The 18,895-nt window shown below is 48.0% G+C and overlaps 1 protein-coding gene across 3 annotated transcripts in view; it reads left to right on the top strand.

The window, feature by feature from the left end:
- TCERG1 (transcription elongation regulator 1) overlaps window positions 1–18,895 on the top strand; it is an 81,322-nt gene that overhangs the window by 13,917 nt on the left and 48,510 nt on the right. For all 3 annotated transcript variants that reach the window (XM_033926917.1, XM_033926918.1, XM_033926919.1), the window contains 2 exons: window positions 3,509–4,238; window positions 10,657–10,890. In XM_033926917.1, coding sequence (XP_033782808.1) covers window positions 3,509–4,238; window positions 10,657–10,890 — 964 coding nt within the window. The remainder of the gene's footprint in view (window positions 1–3,508; window positions 4,239–10,656; window positions 10,891–18,895) is intronic.

The following is an 18,895-nucleotide window of genomic DNA, read 5'->3' as shown; positions in this document are numbered from 1 at the left end:
ATATCTGGTACTGTATTGCCTCTCCTTCAGGAAAAGGTCAGGTCTCCCTCCATATTCACAGTATGGCTACAAAATGTACTATAAATGAACTGTTCTTTAATACTGTACAATACTTGAATTGTACTACTAAAGTGTACAGTACAATGCAAGAACTGCAATACCTAACTTCTTGTTTTTTTTTTTAAACATTCGCGAATATCTAAAATAAGTTTTATTTGTGATTTCACGAGAGATTTAACCACAGTACCGCAAATAAGATAGCAAAAAGTTATTTGTGTTTTTTTAGTATTTGCGGGCTTTAATTGACCCTAATCCCCGCAAATATGGAAGGAAAAGTGTATATGCTTCTATACTGTCTTATTGCTATTTAAAATTGCTTTCTTAGCGTTGGCACCAGACCAGGAACTTGTGGGTTATTTGTCCATCGACCAGCAGGTGCTGATAGAGAGTACAGAATTATGCTATGCCTTATTAGGAACCTGTGCAGTTCAAATAATTCCGTAGTATTCTTTTTCCAGCAGGTGGTAGATGACTGACTTGTACAGCTTTATAACTTTATGGGCTCCTGAATCAGTTGGTGACTGGTATTTTTTCAGCTGGGGGAAGGAATTTTCTACATTGGTATTAATCCTGGGGTAGTATCTGGTTGTGTCATCTCTCCACTCCAGCTCTGAATTTCCTCAGTTTAATTCTCTTAAGTCAGTAGTGCTTTTTAAGAGCAAACCATTTGGATAAGTTATTTAATTTTTACATTTCCTAGAATTCCCTGTTGGGGAGCCTCTGTAGGCAATTTCTGCTCCTCGTATTCTGGATGTTTTCTCTCTTATAGTTTCTGCATGTGTTGCAACCTCTTACTTTTATGTTGGCTCTTGCTGAAAACATTAAGAAGGGGTTCTTGCTGTGAGAGAAGGCGGATGGGATTTCAATTGGCTGTCCCACGTAAAAGAGCAAACAGGACAGCAGAGATGATCCTAGGGGAAGGCACCTCTTCTTTGGGGCTTTGCTTTCCTATCTCTCTCTCTCCTGGAACAACAGCTTATCTCAGAATGTTCTCATGCTTCTCCTCACATCGCGGATTCATTGGCTATTTTGGATAACGGTATAGTGGTGAAGCGGGGCAGCTGCAATCTTCTGTGCTCCTGTCCCATGCAGAGCTGTGAACATAAATTTATTTATTTATTCATTTATTTAGCCTGTCCTGCCAAAGGAGCCCAGAACGGGTTACAAGAGTACATTCACAATGTAGACAGGACAAGACTTAAATGATAATACAGACTTAGTGGACATAGAATAATGCAGCATTTCAAATACAGATATAACATAAAGGCAGTACAGCTTTGTGTTACAGGTCTAAACATGGTTGATAGTATAGCAATTGCGTTCCCATGGGAGCACATTTAAGTTATCCTGGGAGTAACATTTGAGTTAAGTAGGTAGCACATTTATGTTATACTAGGGGTGGCATTTGAGTTACAGTAGGAGTTCATTAGGTTATACTGGGAGATGCCTGTGAGTGCCATCAGTCAGGAGTGGAGGTATTGAGTCACCGAGGTGCTGGTCATTAAGGCGCAGGGTTAGTAAAGAGGAAGATTTCCATGGCCTTCCTGAAGTTCCTTAGTCTGTAGCGATCTAATGGATGGGGGGACAATGTGCTATAATCTAGGTATGAAATGCGAATAGGAGTGCGGACTGTTTTGATCATGAGAGTGCGACCAAGTGGTAGAGTAAAGGGTGGACCCAACACTTAGATACATATATTTTACATTCCTTAGGACCCCTGAGGAAGGCTTTTCGAGCCAAAACATGGATCGTATTGGTTCCGCACCATTGTTTCTATATCTGAATGAGTTTGGGATTGCATTATTGTTGTTCCATGTGGATGAGTTTGAGCCCATAAGTGTTCAATAAACATTTTCATCAAAAACATTCATTCCACAGCTTTTGTTGTGTTTTGGGATGCTCCTTTTTTCTTTAACATCCCTCCAGACCGGCATAGAAACAGTTTACACTCCTCTGCCAGCAGGTGGAAACTGAGACTCTAACTTTTGGCTACAGTATACGTTGGCTGTGCAGTCCCTATTACAATCAGTCTTTTCTCAGTCTCCAGCAGCTGGAGTGGTAAGCTTGTGCAGTCTGTGCTGAAGTTTTGTTCGGGCCTGTTGGATCCGATTTAGGGAATCTTACTTGTCCTTTTTGCTGACAGCTAGGGGGACCCTTTCGGGGGTCCATTCCCCTTATCTTCAAATTGGCGACCATCTGTTAGATGTGATAAAGCAAAGCTACAAGTTGGAGATCATCAGTCATCTATCAGATTCCTTTCTAGTGTCTCCCTGTCATGCTGCAACTAAGTTGGCGGTTGGTCAAGCCATATTTTAAAATGTTTTTGACTTAGGAGCAGTAATTCCTGTTCCCAGATCCAAATTTTTTTTGTAGTTCCCAAAAAGGAAGGACTATTTCGGCCGCTGTTAGACCTAAAAAGGAGTTAGCCAGGCTTTGAAGATGTCTCACTTCAGGATTGAAATACTAACATCAATTATTGCTGCTATATAACAAGGAGAGTAGTGGACGTAGACCTCAAAGAGGTTTACTTGAGCATTCCATTTTGGTCACCAGATCAAAAGTTCTTGATCTGCAGTTTTGGGCTAACATTTCCAATTCCAGGCAGTGCCATTTGGCTTGGCCACAGCTCCCAAAATTTTCTCCAAGCAAGGATCAGAGTGCTACCATACATGTATGACTAGCTAATTCAAGCTAATTCTTTTCAAGAGAGCAAGAAAACAGCCCAGGTACTGTCTTTTACTGTTCTTAGGTTGGGTGGTGAATCTTGAGAAAAGCAAGCTTCTTTTATCTCAGAATTTAGAATATTGGGCAGCAAGGTTTGACACCGTTAGGTACAGGGGTTTTACCTAAACAGAGCATGTGCAAACTTCAGTCTCAGATCCAGACCAAGTTTCAGCAGAGATCATCTCTCTTGTTTGTCACCTCAGACTCAGAATTATGAGGTCAGAATATCTTGGTGATTGCAGGCGAAGCACCGTCTGAAGTGGTAGCTTCTTCCTTCCAGCCTCCTGCGGGAAGTATATCTAGATTGGCATCCACTGTCAGAACTATCTAATAGGTTGGGGAGTTCATTGGCAGAAGAATAATCTAATTTGAAAATAAAATAATTGGAAGAACAAGAGAGCAGAGAGAAGAAGTAAACTCTACTTATACATTATTTACACAATTTTATTGCTTGATTATTCAAGATACTAAGGAGCAAAGCCTACATGATGCCCTCGAAGGGCAAAGCACTCAGGACTTTCTGTCTCCATCTGTTGGTCTATGGCCATAATCCACAGCTTCTGGACTGGTCTGGTAGGACTTAAGGAAAGAAAATTAGTAGGTGAGAATAATTTTACCATAGTCAATATCATTCTTCAGTTTTCATCTAGCAGTCTCACTTAATGAATCTGTACACATTGAGTTATGTAATCTGAAGTAAATCGGTATTCCTCTTCCTTTTTAGGTCTATTATTACAATGCACGGACAAGAGAGTCTGCATGGAGCAAACCAGATGGTGTGAAGGTTATTCAGCAATCAGAACTGACTCCAATGATGGCTGCTCAAGCTCAAGTGCAACAGGCTCATGCTCAAGCTCAAGCTCATGCCCAGGCTCAGGCACAGGCTCAAGCTCAGGCCCAAGCTCAAGCGCAAGCTCAGGCCCAGGCTCAGGCGCAAGCTCAAGCTCAGGCGCAAGCTCAGGCTCAGGCTCAGGCCCAGGCTCAGGCGCAAGCTCAGGCCCAGGCTCAGGCGCAAGCCCAGGCCCAGGCTCAGGCGCAAGCCCAGGCTCAAGCGCAAGCACAGGCCCAGGCCCAGGCTCAAGCACAAGCACAGGCCCAAGCACAGGCTCAGGCTCAAGCTCAAGCTCAAGCTCAGGCCCAAGCTCAAGCCCAGGCTCAAGTTCAAAGCCAGATTCAAGCCCAAATTCAATCACAAGCCCAGGTTCAAAGCCAGATTCAAGCCCAAATTCAATCACAGGCTCAGGCTCAGGTTCAAAGTCAGATTCAAGCCCAGATTCAATCACAGGCTCAGGTTCAAAACCAGATTCAAGCCCAAATTCAGTCACATGCAGCTAACGCCACATCTGCAGCCAGTAGTCCTTCAAGTGTGGTTTCAACATCCATATCAGCTATTCAGGCATCTTCAAACTCCACAACTACCACTGTACCCACTACAGCCTTGCAGACTGTTTCCAGTGAGTACCAAAATGATTTATTTGAGATTGATGCATTGTTTTAGATGGAATCCTTTTATCTTTTTTCCCCCTTACATAAAGCTACATTTATAACAGGTGAATATTAGTAGAGCAGTAATTCTCTAGAGCAGATTTTTTTAAAGGTACAATTTTAACAAGATGAACCAGACATAAGGTTTGGTAGTGGTTGGGGGGTGGGGGGTGAAGGGTTGGAGGGGAAAGATGGTTGATGTAACAGGTTTTTTTTCTTGCTTGCTTATTTAGAAGCCATTTTACTAAACTTAGCACATGCTAAATGCTGTTGGTATAAAATAGGCTTCTTAGCATTTAGTGTGCACTAAATTTTAGTAACGGGGCCCCTGAACTAGCTAGGTAGGGCTATTTTGGGGAGCTGGTCTTTACTACATATACTAAACTTTGAGCCTTCATTCAAAAATATCCTGTTTATTTTCTTCAGTTTTTTAGCTTCTATCCCAGCTAGTCCAGAATTACCATGGCAGTTTTCAGCCAGGATCCCACAGACCATGGCTCTGTCTAGTACACAGCTTGTGTGCATGCAGAGTTTGGCCAGCAGATTAATTTAGAATGACTGAGAAACCATGCTTTTTACATGACCTGTGAGTCGTATCTCTGTAGCATCCCCAAAAGTGGATGCTGGGCTCAGGAATTTCTGCATGGCCATGTTAGAACTGCTACCGAGTCATCTAGATGGCTCAAATTGTGGAAATATTATACAGAGAAGTCCCCTCTTTCTTAGGCACCACAAAGTAAAATGAATACCTGCCGGTGCAACACTCCTGAGGGGGCACTGAAGCTACTGCTTTGAGATCTAGCAATCTGTGAAGGGTCTGGCAAAATAATAATTTTATTTTTATATACTGCCAAAGCCATAGTAGTTCGAGGTGGTTTACAACAAGAAGAGCTGCCCATTTTGGATATAACTCATGCAGATGGGCACCCACCGGAATCAGAGGGGGTGCCGGCTAGGAGACATTGGGCAGGACAGGCAGGGGGGAAAACTGTCGGAGGAAAATCCCCGGCAGACCCCCCAAAAGGACTGCATGCGCTGAAAGACATGGAGACCGGAAAGGAAGTGGCCCCTCAACCAGGGCGTAGTCTGCAGAAAACGCATAAGCACTCTCGAGCAGAGACACCCTGTGCCAGCAGCCTAGTTATGTCTTCAGGCAAAACAAGGTACTTTTAAAATCAGGTAAAGTCTGAACCAACTTGTCCAGATCCTTTCCAAACACGAAAGACCCCCAAAAGAGGAATATCGTCAGTTTAGCCTGGGATGCTGCAACTGCCGACCTGGGTTTCAGGATTTTTTGGTTCTAGATATATTTGACATGGATTATCAAATTGTATATTCTTAAATAAAGCCTGCATCTTCAACATCACCATCTCCACAGAGTTTCATTTTCGCTGGATTTGCATTTTCTGTGGGATTAAGGGTCAATTTTTTGTTTGTATTTCAAAGATCATATTAAAGCCATACAATTGCTGAATCTACAGGGCAAGGAAGAGGCACTGTGGATCAATTTGGAAAGAGGGAATGGTAAATATATTTACATTGGTGTGATATACAGGCCTCCTTCATAGACGGAAGAATTGGACGAAGATTAAATAGTAGACATTCAGAATATATTTGTAAAAGGGGAAGTTTTACTAATAGGTGATTTTAATATGCTTAATGTTGATTGGGGTATCCCTATTGCATGGTCTTCTAGAAGTAGGGAGATCCTGGATTCTCTACAAGAACTGTTCTAACAGTTGGTAATGGAACCCACGTGGGATGGGGTCATACTGGACTGAGTGCTTACAAATGGGGAAAAATGTTTCTGATGTTACAGTGGGTGATCATCTGGCATCCAGTGAGCACTGCATGGTACGGTTTAATATGAAGTTGGGTATAGAGAGGGCTCATTCGAAAGCAAAGATTCTAGACTTTAAAAAACTAATTTTGTTTGGATGGGGAGGATTAGGTCAAGGAATTGTCTGGATGGGAATGTCTGGAAGGAGTAGAAATGCAGTGGGCAAAACTGAAAGGAGTAATTGTAAGAGTGACAAACCTTTTTGTGAGGCAGGTAGGTAAAAGAAGACTGCTTTGGTTCTCAAAAGTAGTAGCTGAGAAGGTAAGGAATAAGAGGTTAGCTTTCATAAGCTGTAAAAAATCACAGAAAGGAAGACAGGCAAAAATATCTGGAAAACAAAGAGAGGGCTGGTCTTATAGTCAGGAAAGCAAAGATGTAAATGGAAGAAAAAATAGCTGACACAGTAAAACGGGGAGAGAAGACTTTTTTAAATATATTAGTGATAGGAAAAAGTGCAAAAGTGACATTGCTAGACTCAAAGGTGAAGGGGAGAAATATGTAGAAGCTGATGAAAGACTGAATTGCTTAACAAATATTTATGTTCTGTGTTCACGGCTGAAACGCCGGGAGTGGGACCACAGATGACAAATGCATGAAGATAACTAGAACAAAGAGGTAATAAAATTATTACCTCTTTGTTCTAGCTATCTTCACGCCTTAGCTTGCTGGGGGGTGTCGATCTCTTTTGTTGATCCATGCTACCTATCTTACTCCGGTACCTAACAGCAGAGAGAGTATTTTTATTGTATTTTTACTGCTTATTTGTATTTGAACCTTTGGCTTTTCTGTTCTTCCTGTTGTTGTACACTTTCTAATAAAAATGATTACAAACCCCCCCCCCAAAAAAAACCAAAAAAAACCAGATGACAAATGCAAATAGGGATGGAGGAGTGGTAGACCCTAATCAATTTTCAGAGGGTTGTGTTCGTGAGGAGGTAGCTAAATTAAAGGTGGGCAAAGTGATGGGGCCAGAGAGTGCTGAAGGAACTTAGGGAAGTTTGACTGACCTTTTTAATGTTTCTCTAGAGTTGAGAGTAGTATTAGAGGAAGGAATTACAGGCCAGTAAGTCTGACTTCTGTGGTAAGCAAATTAATGGAAACACTTTTAATATAGAGAATGGTGAAGTTTCTGGAATCCGGTGGATTACAAAACCAGAGACAACATGGATTCACTAGAGGTAGGTCTTGTCAGACAAATCTGATCCATTTCTTTGACTGGGTGATCAGAGAATTGGATGAAGGGAGTGCACTGGATATGGTGTATTTGGATTTTAGCAAAGCCTTTAACAGTGTTCCACACAGGTGTCTAACCGGGATGAGCCCCAATGTGACGGACTGGGTCAGGAACTGGTTGAGTTTAAGGTAGCAAAGGGTAGTGGTCAATGGAGATCGCTCTGATGAAAGGGATGTTACCAGTGGTGTGCCTCAAGGTTCTGTTCTTGGGCCTGTTCTTTTTAATATTTTTGTAAGCGATATTGCTAAAGGGCTGGCGGGTAAGATTTGCCTCTTTGTGGATGAAACCAAAATCTGCAATAGAGTTGACACCCAGGATGGTGTGAATAACATGAAGAAAGACCTAGCAAAGTTTGAAGAATAGTCTGAAATTTGGCAGTTAATATTTAATGCTAAGAAATGCAAGGTCATGCATTTGGGCTGCAAAAACCCTAAGAAACTATACAGTTTAGAGGGTGAAGAACTTATGTGCACGAAAGAAGAGTGAGACTTGGGAGGTATGGCCGGTAGGAAAAAGGAGGTATTGATGCTCCTGTATAAGACTCTGGTGAGACCTCATTTAGAATATTGTGTGCAGTTCTGGAGGCTGCACCTTCAAAAAGATATAAAAAAGGATGGAGTCAGTCCAGAGGAAGGCTACTAAAATGGTGCTTGGTCTTCATCATAAGGCGTATGGGGACAACTTAAAGATCTCAATCTTTATACTTTGGAGGAAAGGCGGGAGAGGGGAGATATGATAGAGACGTTTAAATACCTATGTGGTGTAAATGCGCATAAGTCGAATCTCTTTCATTTAAAAGGAAGCTCTGGACTGAGAGGCATAGGATGAAGTTAAGAGGTGATAGGCTCTGGAGTAACCTGAGGGAATACTTTTTTACAGAAAAGGTGGTAGATGCGTGGAACAGTCTCCTAGAAGAGATGGTAGAGACGAAGACTATGTCTGAATTCAAGAAAGCCTGAGATAGTCACATGTGATCTCTTAGAAAGAGGAAGAGATAACAAGTCACATGTGATCTCTTAGAAAGAGGAAGAGATAACGATTACCGTATTTTCGCGGATATAACGCGCACCTGTGTAAAACGCGCACAGGGGTATAGCGCGCAGAAATCACGATGATATGTACCAAAACTTTTCTATACCGCGCTCAGGCATATAACGCGCATGATGCCCGACGCTCCTTTCGCCCGCCCTGACTTTCCGTGCGCTGTCCCGACTCTCCGTTCACCCCCCTGACTTCCGTGCACTGCCCTGACTTTCCGTGCGCTGTCCCGACTCTCCGTTCACCCCCCCTGACTTTCCGTGCACTGTCCCCCCTTGAAGTCCTGTCCCCCTTGAAGGTCTGTCCCCATTCTGAAAGCCTGATGCCCCCCCCCCCGACGTCCGATACATCCCCCCCCCCCCGGCAGGACCACTCGCACCCTCACCCCGAAGGACCGCCGACTCCCCAACAATATCGGGCCAGGAGGGAGCCCAAACCCTCCTGGCCACGGCGACCCCCTAACCCCACCCCGCACTACATTACGGGCAGGAGGGATCCCAGGCCCTCCTGCCCTCGACGCAAACCCCCTCCCCCCAACGACCGCCCCCCCCCAAGAACCTCCGCCCGTCCCCCAGCCGACCCGCGACCCCCCTGGCCGACCCCCACGACCCCCCCACCCCCCTTCCCCGTACCTTTGGAAGTTGGCCGGACAGACGGGAGCCAAACCCGCCTGTCCGGCAGGCAGCCAACGAAGGAATGAGGCCGGATTGGCCCATCCGTCCTAAAGCTCCGCCTACTGGTGGGGCCTAAGGCGCGTGGGCCAATCAGAATAGGCCCTGGAGCCTTAGGTCCCACCTGGGGGCGCGGCCTGAGGCACATGGGCCAAACCCGACCATGTGTCTCAGGCCGCGCCCCCAGGTGGGACCTAAGGCTCCAGGGCCTATTCTGATTGGCCCACGCGCCTTAGGCCCCACCAGTAGGCGGAGCTTTAGGACGGATGGGCCAATCCGGCCTCATTTCTTCGTTGGCTGCCTGCCGGACAGGCGGGTTTGGCTCCCGTCTGTCCGGCCAACTTCCAAAGGTACGGGGAAGGGGGGTGGGGGGGTCGTGGGGGTCGGCCAGGGGGGTCGCGGGTCGGCTGGGGGGGCGGTCGGAGGTTCTTGGGGGCGGGCGGTCGTTGGAGGGAGGGGGGTTTGCGTCGAGGGCAGGAGGGCCTGGGATCCCTCCTGCCCGTAATGTAGTGCGGGGTGGGGTTAGGGGGTCGTCGTGGCCAGGAGGGTTTGGGCTCCCTTCTGGCCCAACTACACAAAGGTACGGGGAAGGCGGGCGGGGGTGTCGTGGGGGTCGGCCAGGGGGGTCGCGGGTCGGCTGGGGGACGGGCGGAGGTTCTTGGGGGGGGGGGCGGTCGTTGGGGGGAGGGGGTTTGCGTCGAGGGCAGGAGGGCCTGGGATCCCTCCTGCCCGTAATGTAGTGCGGTGTGGGGGTAGGGGGTCGCCGTGGCCAGGAGGGTTTGGGCTCCCTCCTGGCCCGATATTGTCGGGAAGTCGGCGGTCCTTCGGGGTGGGGGTGCGAGTGGTCCTGCCGGGGGGGGGGGGGATGTATCGGACGTCGGGGAGTCGGCCGGGCAAGAGGGCTTGGGCTCCCTCTTGCTCCGATCGTGGATGCGGGTGCGGGTGGGAGCGCGTGCGAGCGGTCGTTCGGGGTGGGGGTGCGAGCGGTCCTGCTGGGGGGGTGAATCGGGCGTCGGGCGGGGTGGGAACTATGTTTAAAAACTTTTCTATACCGCGCTCAGGCATATAACGCGCGAGGGGTATGCGCGGTACGTAAAATCACGTATAACGCGCGCGTTATATCCGCGAAAATACGGTACTGTGGATGGGCAGACTGGATGGGCCATTTGGCCTTTATCTGCCATCTTGTTTCTATGTTTCAGTATTGTTTCTTTAGAAGTATCCCAGTTCTAGGTACAGTTCTCTGGTAGGGGATTCTTTACTCTCTCTTTGTCTGTATGATGCATTTGGAATGATCTATTTGCTTTGGAATGAAATATTGAAGAGGCACAGGTTTCATAATAGCTTTATAGAACTGATCTGACAACTTTCAAATTTTATTTTTCATCTTAATCCGTTGGTAGAGGAGCAAAATCTACTGTATATATATGTTGGTAGACCTCAAGGGAAGATCACATTTCTCTTTCTCCCAGGGCATTATTTTGAGGGAAAAGAGGGGTTTATGTAGAATATGCATAGAGAAAACATGACTTCCATAATCTATTTTGGACTTGGATCCTATTTTCAACAAACATGAAACTTGGTTTTTTTTGTCTTTTTAACAGCATCTACTACACAAGAGCAGATTCCAGTTTCTTCTGTTTCAGTTCCAGTATGTTCAGTTAGCGTTACATGTACATCTGCCCCTATGGCCAGTACTGTACAAACTGTTCCTCAGGCAATTACCCAGACTCTGTCTCATGCAGTTCCTCAGACAGCTGCAACAATTCCAGCTTTTCCACCAGTAATGGTTCCTCCATTTCGTGTCCCTCTTCCTGGCATGCCCATTCCACTTCCAGGTATGTTGTTAACCCGAGCTTAATGAGTCAGGTGCTCATGTGGTCAATGTATGTATCTTGTGTCCATTCTTTGGATCAAATTTGTTTCTTTAGACTGTTCCAGTATAGTTTGGGGCTAGCAAATAGCACTTGTAAATTGTTTTCATGTCTGGATAGTTTAGTGTTTGGAAGGCTATCCAGAAAAAGCATACATACCGGTAGTACAGACTGGAAAAGACATTTTGTTGGACATGCTTAGGCATATTCACCTACCTTTGCAAATGCTTTACCATGGTTTCACTTCTAATGCTGTGATCACATTTTTCCTGTTTGTAAGAACTTCATTCACTGGTTACCAGATGAATCTCAAATAGCGTTCACTAATATTAATTTTGATATTCAAGGTGTTGCAGCCTCTGGCCCCTTGTAATTGAAAGAGTAGCTTTATATACCTGCCTTGGCCTTAGTTATAATATCTGTGAATAGATTTTCTGACACACCTAAATGTACCTTTTCCTTTATGCTCCACTATTACAGAATGAAGTAATATTAACTTGCTTTGTCTTAAAGAGCAGTGCTTCTCAACTCAGATCTTGGGGCATACCCAGCCAGTTAGGTTTTTAGGATATCCACAATGAATATGTATGAGAGTGATTTGCATACGCTGTGTCTTCATTGTGCATATTCTAAAAGCCAACTGGTTGAGTGTTTCCAAGGACTGGATTGAGAAACACACCTTAGTTTTGCTTTGTGTTACTAACGCCTGATAATTTGTATGAGGTTTTGTTGATTTTGTTAATATTTTGTTCTGTATTGCTGTGTATCTTTTTTTTTTTTTTTTATATAATACTTTTGTGCTCCTATATGTGTCTTCTATTAAAGTGCATTGAGAACTGTGAAGTGTGAATTAGGGCGTGTTAACCACTACTGCAGAAACACACTAACAGGCACCACAGTGGTATCACGGTTTACATGTACTAATCCACATGTTGACATCATATTGAATTTGGGGCATGAAATAGACAGTTCATGGATGGAGAAGGGGCTGGACTGCATAAAGTAGCGTGTGCTTGGTTTTTGATGCATGCTAACTTTCATTTGTTTTTTTCTAATGGTTTATTGGAAATATCAGCATACAAAATCCAAAATAGGACAACAGAACACAACATAATACATGAGAAGCAAAAATATCACTACAGAATCAACAAATAGTTGTGAACTTTTGCAAAAATCAACCTACTAACTTTCATTTGTGCAGTTAGCGCGGCTTCACTTAGCACCATTTCATTAGGAGGTGCGAAGTGTAGTTCTAATTCTGACCAGCAATCATTAATTCCAGAGAACAGTTTTTGCATTTAACTTGCACTTGTGTATTTGTGCTGTTGAGGCACAAAACTTAACACACTTCAGTAAAAGACCTCCTATGTTTTGGTGCCACCATATTTATCTTACTAGAACGTGTTGTGCGGTTTAGTTATCCCTCTTTTGTCTGTTATTGGAATAGTTACAATCCTTATCTGTATTCAGTGGTTGTGAATTGTTATTCTCTTTGCCAATAAAAAAGATTTCGTAATAATAATAATAAAAAAAATTATTTTTGTTTTTATAATTTACATTTAATGCGTGTTATAAAATTGGTGTTTTTATTTGTGAGTATATTTTGCTTTGAGCTTTGTGGATATGGTGGGCATTTCTTTCCGTATGCATGTCGCGAGGCTTCCATTTTACAATAAATGCATTTCTTTAGCACTCTCCAGACCAGTAGAGGTTAACTTTACGAATGGGTATATATCTAATCATGACCAGCAGGTGGAGACTGAAAACAAAACTTTGGGACAGTATATACTATCCTCCCTTCTCTATTTCCCTCAGTCTTCTTTCAGTCTCCAGCAGGTGTTGAGTGATCTGTACCCATCTCTCTTGGTAGGGCTGTTGGAATTTGTTTAGGGGTTTATTGTCCCTGTTTTTAGCCGGACGGAGCTTGGACGGACTCTGTTTGGGGGTTCGTCCGACCTCGGGGGTGTCAAACCCGGCGGGTCACGAGCGGGGTCCCTCCCCCCACTTCCTCCACCTCCCCATATTTTTTTTAGAGGAGCCTCAGCAGTAAGCCTTGCCCCCTAAGTCAAGCAAGGCATATTGCTTCGAGAGCCTGTGGAGTCTGTTCTGTAAAAAAAAAAAAAAAAAAAAATCCTGAGGTAGTGCTGGTCTGAAGGGTTGTTTCCCTTTAAGAAAACTGTATTTTACTGTATTTTTTCATGTAACCAGCACTTTTTTATAGCTAGGTCGCGTATGGAGCAATTGTGCCCTTCTCCGGGGGAGTAGGCCACAATTTTAGTCCAGCCGCGAGGCACTCGCGGCCGGCCTGAACTCGGCGGTTTGGGTCGGTGAGGTGGTGGAGCTCCGTCGGCAGCGGCTGCAGGCGCCCAGAGCTCCCCGCCGATGGTGCCTCGCGAGTCGGCTTGGAGCAGTGGGGAAGCCCGGTCTTCCACAACCGCCCACGGAGGGATTCCCCGAAGGATTCCCTCTCAGCTGATTTTTTGACAGCTGATGCCGACTTGCCTGTCTTAGCGGCTGGGACTGTTCAGTCTTCTCAGCCGCTACAGGCCATGGAGGGAGCATTTTTGGCGGGAACTTCGCCATTTTCTTTGTCTGGCCCCTCCATTTTGTCTGCAACCTCAGGTGACCTTCCCCCTGTATGGCGAACACAGGGGCAGGTTTCAGCATGGACCCCTGCTGGGGCAGGGAGTCCCTGGGGACCCCCAGGGGTTTTTTGCCCCCAATTTATTTTCTTTCTTTGTGCGGACTTTTGGGGGTCCCACGTGCGCCTGGGGGGTTTCGGGGGGGGTTTCCCTCCGCGCCCCCTATGGCTTTGCCTCCCTCTTTTCGTTTGGCGTCCCCTCTTCCTCCTCCCTCATCCAAGCGCCCGCGGGGGGGCTTGGATTGCGAATTGGTGGGCGGAGGAGCGTGTTGGCCTGGTTGAGGACCTGGCTGCTTTGGCGGGCTTCCAGGATCCTCTAGAGGGGACGCCTGTTGGCAGCGGGGCGGCGGGTTTCCCGTCTTCCAGAGCAGATGCGTCCGTGGTGCGCTTTTTTTATTCAGAGGGATGAGCTTTTAGACCTGTGTAGCAGGTCTCCTTGGTGCTGCATTTTTGCAGTGGCGCCGCCGGAGACCCCGCGTATGGGGGCCCCTCTGCTTCAGGGGGTCTGTCCTGGTTCCCGCTCTTTTCCTGTGCGTCAGGATTTGCGGGATTTTGTGTTGGCGCAGTGGCCTATGGGCGCAGTTTCGTTTGGTGTGCGCCTTGGCTCTTGGGTATCCCGTCCCGGAGGGAGGTAGGGCTACCTTAATTTCGCCAATGGGGAACGCGGTGGTCTCGGCACTTCCTAAGCGGCATACCGTGCCTGTTATGGACGGTTCTGCTCTTAGGGTCTCGGAGGCGCGTGCGTTAGAGACTCTTCTTAAGTATGATTTTGATGTCTCTGCCTTTGGGGTCCAGGCGGCTGTTTGTGGGGAGCTAGTCGCTCGCGCCGTGTTTCGGTGGGCTGAGCGTGTCCTGGATCGGGAGTCTGATGACTGGTCTCTAGTGGATCAGGAGGTAGCGAAGATTGCGATGGCTGCCTCGTTCCTCTCAGATGCTCTTTATGACTTGGTGCGGATTTCGGCTAAGTCTATGGCATGGCCGCGCGGCGTATTTTGTGGCTGCGCGCTTGGGCGGCGGATTCTGCGTCCAAAGCTAATTTACTAAAGTTCCCTTTAGGGGGTCTTTTTGTTTGGAGAGGAATTAGATGAGTTGATTCAGACTCTGACGGACTCGAAGGTGCCCCGTCTGCCTGAGGACCGTGCCCGCCCTGCGTCTAGGTGTGGGGCTGCCCGGGGGCGTTTGCGGGAATTTCGCAAGTATCGCCCGGGGCGTGGGGCTGCTTCTTTCCCGGCTCAGGGTTTTTCCCGGGGTCGGTTCTTCCAGCGCATGCAGCCCTTTCGGGGGGCCCGTCGGGGGGCAGGGAATCCCTCCGCCGGTTCCCCCGCTTCCCGTCCTGCGCACTGACTCCTTGCCGGCGCCCCCTTTGGTTCCGGTGGGGGCCCGGCTGCGCAAATTTTTCCCCAAATGGGCCGAGATCGCGTCCGATCAGTGGGTCCTTGAGGTGGTGCGGGACGGTTACGCTCTGGAGTTTACCCGCTCTCTGCCGGACCTTTTCCTCGCTTCTCCATGTCAGACTCCATGGAAGACGCAGGCTTTTCGTCAGACCCTTCAGCGTTTGCTAGATCTCGAGGCAGTGGTGCCGGTGTCCCCTACGGAGTGGGGCACCGGCAGGTACTCCATTTACTTTGTGGTGGCCATAAAGGAGGGGACCTTTCGGCCCATCCTGGATGTCTCGATCTGACGGAGGCCTACTTGCAGGTTCCAATTCGGGCCTCTCATCAGCACTTCCTTCGCTTTGCGATCTTGGGGCGGCACTTTCAGTTCTGTGCGCTTCCCTTTGGTCTGGCCACGGCTCCTCGGACGTTCACCACGGTAATGGTGGTCGTCGCGGCAGCCTTGCGGTCGGTGGGCATCCTGGTTCTCCCCTACCTGGACGACTGGTTGATTCGGGCAAAGTCGTTGCAGGAGAGCTCCCGGGTTACGGCTCGGGTGGTGGAGTTTCTCCGGTCGCTGGGCTGGGTGGTCAACCTTTCCAAGAGTCGGTTGGTCCCGGCTCAGCGTCTGGAGTGCCTTGGGGTTATGTTCGACATCTCCTTGGGGAAGGTCTTCCTTCCAGAGGCCCGGGTGAGCAAATTGCAATCTCAGATTCGCCTGCTTTTGGCGTCCCGGGGTCCTCGGGCGCGAGATTTCCTCCAAGTCCTGGGGTCAATGGCGGCGTCCCTGGACGTGGTGAGGTGGGCGCGGGCCCACATGCGTCCTCTTCAGTATGCTCTGCTCCGGAGGTGGTCTCCCCGGAGGCAAGATTTGGATGTTCCGGTTCCCCTGCGAGGCTTGGCGCGCTGCAGTCTGCGCTGGTGGCTCCGGACCCCTCACCTGGTTCAGGGGGTGGGTCTGGATCTCCCGCAGTGGACGGTGCTCCTTACGGATGCGAGTCTCCTCGGTTGGGGGGCTCAGTTTATGGGCCACTCAGCTCGGGGCACCTGGTCCGCGGAGGAGGCCTCCTGGTCGATCAACGAGTTGGAGACCAGAGCGGTCAGGCTGGCGCTGTTAGCTTTCCACTCCCTTTTGCTGGGCAAGTCGGTCAGAGTCCTGTCGGACAATGCCACGGCGGTGGCTTATGTCAATCGTCAGGGGGGCACCAAGAGCACTCCTGTGGCGCAGGAGGCGGCTCGGCTCATGGTTTGGGCGGAGTCCCATCTTCTGGACCTCTCGGCTTCTCATATAGCCGGGGTAGAAAATGTTCAGGCAGACTTCCTCAGTCGTCACTTCCTGGATCCAGGAGAGTGGTTTCTCGGCGCCGGAGCGTTTCGGTTGATAGTGCAAGATTGGGGGCAGCCCCTGATGGACCTGATGGCCACGAGTGGCAACGCCAAAGTGCCCCGCTTCTTCAGTCGTCGCAGGGAAGGGCTGGCCGAGGGTCTGGATGCTCTGGTCCAGCCGTGGCCAACGGAGGGGCTGTTGTATGTGTTCCCTCCTTAGCCGCTGGTGGGCAGAGTGCTTCTTCGCATTGTTCACCATCCGGGTTTGGTGGTGCTGGTGGCTCCGGATTGGCCTCGACGTCCGTGGTATGCGGATCTGGTGAGACACCTGGTGGCGGTTCCTCTTCCTCTGCCTCTCTCGGACGACCTTCTGATGCAGGGTCCCATTCCCTTGTTCGACCCGTCTCTCTTCTGTCTTACGGCGTGGCTCTTGAAAGGGGTCGCCTTAGCAAGAAGGGATATTCAGACAAGGTGATCGCTACACTGTTGGGGTCCCGGAGGCTTTCTACCTCTCGGGCTTATGTGCGGGTTTGGCGTCTCTTTGAGGAATGGTGTCGGGCGCGGGGAGTGACCTCTTTTCGCGCTTCTCTGCCTAACATTCTAGAGTTCTTGCAGGATGGCCTGGATAGAGGCCTGGCTTGGTCTTCTCTCCGGGTTCATCTTGCGGCCCTGTCGACCTTTCGAGGGTTGGTGTCAGGTCAGCGTTTATCGGCTCTTCCTGATGTGATTCGGTTTCTGCGGGCGGCCAAGTTGCTTAGGCCTCCCCTACGGCCCTCGGTTCCCTCTTGGGATCTTAATCTGGTTCTCTCTGTTTTGGTGCGCCCGCCTTTCGAGCCCTTGGACGACTGTTCTTTGAAGGACCTTACTTTGAAGGCGGTCTTTTTGGTGGCCATTACTTCTGCTAGGAGTATTTCTGAGCTGCAGGCTTTCTCTTGTAGGGCTCCCTTCTTGGAGTTGTCTAGGGAGCGGGTCGTCTTGCGGCCTGTTCCTTCCTTTCTGCCGAAGGTTGTTTCTCCTTTTCATGTCAATCAATCGGTGGTTCTCCCGGTCTTGGGTGGTCGGGAGGGCTCTTCTGAGCAACGGCAGCTGCGCAAGTTGGATGTCGGTCGGGTCCTTCGCTCTGATGTGCAGCGGACCCAGGAATTCCGGAAGTCCGATCATCTCTTTGTCCTCCTGGCTGGTCCTCGTCGGGGAGCTGGCGCTTCTAAGGCTACTATTGCGCGCTGGATCAAGGAGACGATTGCTTCCGCTTATCTTCTGAAACAGCAGCCTGTTCCGGAGTTTCTCAAGGCTCATTCCACTCGGGGTCAGGCGGCTTCTTGGGCTGAGTCGTCGCTCGTGCCTCCGGTGGATATTTGTAAGGCTGCGGTTTGGTCCTCCTTGTATTCTTTTGTTAGACATTATCGGGTAGATGTTCAGGCGCGTCGGGACGCGGTGTTCGGTGAGCGTGTTCTGGTATCGGCCCTTCGGGGGTCCCGCCCGTGAGAGGGACTGCTTTGGTACGTCCCATTCGTAAAGTTAACCTCTACTGGTCTGGAGAGTGCTAAAGAAGGAGAAATTAGGTTCTTACCTGCTAATTTACTTTCTTTTAGCTTCTCCAGACCAGTAGAGGTCCCCACCCTGTCTGTTGTTGTTGTTGTTGTTGGGGCTGTTTTCGCGGGCAGTTTTTGTTTTTTGCTGCGGGTTCTAGTATTTTTCTAGGGCCGGGGAGAATTAAAGAACAGCGGCTGTGGCTCGGCTGGCTTAGCTGGCGAGCTGTGGGGACATTTTCCTTCGGGTATTTCTCCTCTGCATTTTCCAACAGCATTTGGGTATGTTATTTGTTACTCCTGTTCGGAGTATTGTTTTCTTCCTGTTTTCCAGTTCTTGGTTCTGCTTGGCTATTCGGCAGACTGAGGGAAATAGAGAAGGGAGGATAGTATATACTGTCCCAAAGTTTTGTTTTCAGTCTCCACCTGCTGGTCATGATTAGATATATACCCATTCGTAAAGTTAACCTCTACTGGTCTGGAGAAGCTAAAAGAAAGTAAATTAGCAGGTAAGAACCTAATTTCTCCTTATCATTCATCTTTCTACACTTCATATGTTCTAGCAAACAGAACTTGTCAAAGTTATTTTGTAGTTTGAGGCTTGCTTCTAGTATAAGGCAGTGGGAATGGGCCTCTCCTCCATGATATTTGAAGAAAGAAAGAAAAGTTTTTGTTCATCATATGTGGAAGCTTGAGTTTCTGCTAATAAGTTTCTTTTGGTGGGTGCACAGTTAATTTTACTTTAGTGAATTTCTGAGTTGCCCAATCTGAAATACCAGTTTTAACACATTACATACATAAAAATTAGAAAAATGCACGCATATACAGGTTGAAAACATTGTGACAGTTGCAACAAAGGGTAGAATTAGCACAAGTTTGAAACCTGTGAGCAGTCAAACTAGTCATCAAGGCTTCAGCAATTAATTCATAGAGCTCATTCAGTTTATTTCTGTGTGAAGAAATTTGTGAAATGTTTCTCAGAATAATTTGAAAGAAATAACCTACTTTTTATTTGTGCTTTCTTTTCCTTTGGAAGAGGGCTTTGAGTTGACAGTATTATTCTCTGATGCCCTCTTCATCCCAGTAGCAGTTTTCCAACA

Source organism: Geotrypetes seraphini, chromosome 18 (assembly GCF_902459505.1).
Source record: "Geotrypetes seraphini chromosome 18, aGeoSer1.1, whole genome shotgun sequence".
Taxonomy (NCBI): Eukaryota; Metazoa; Chordata; class Amphibia; order Gymnophiona; family Dermophiidae; genus Geotrypetes; species Geotrypetes seraphini.
This window is presented reverse-complemented; position numbering and strand designations above follow the sequence as displayed.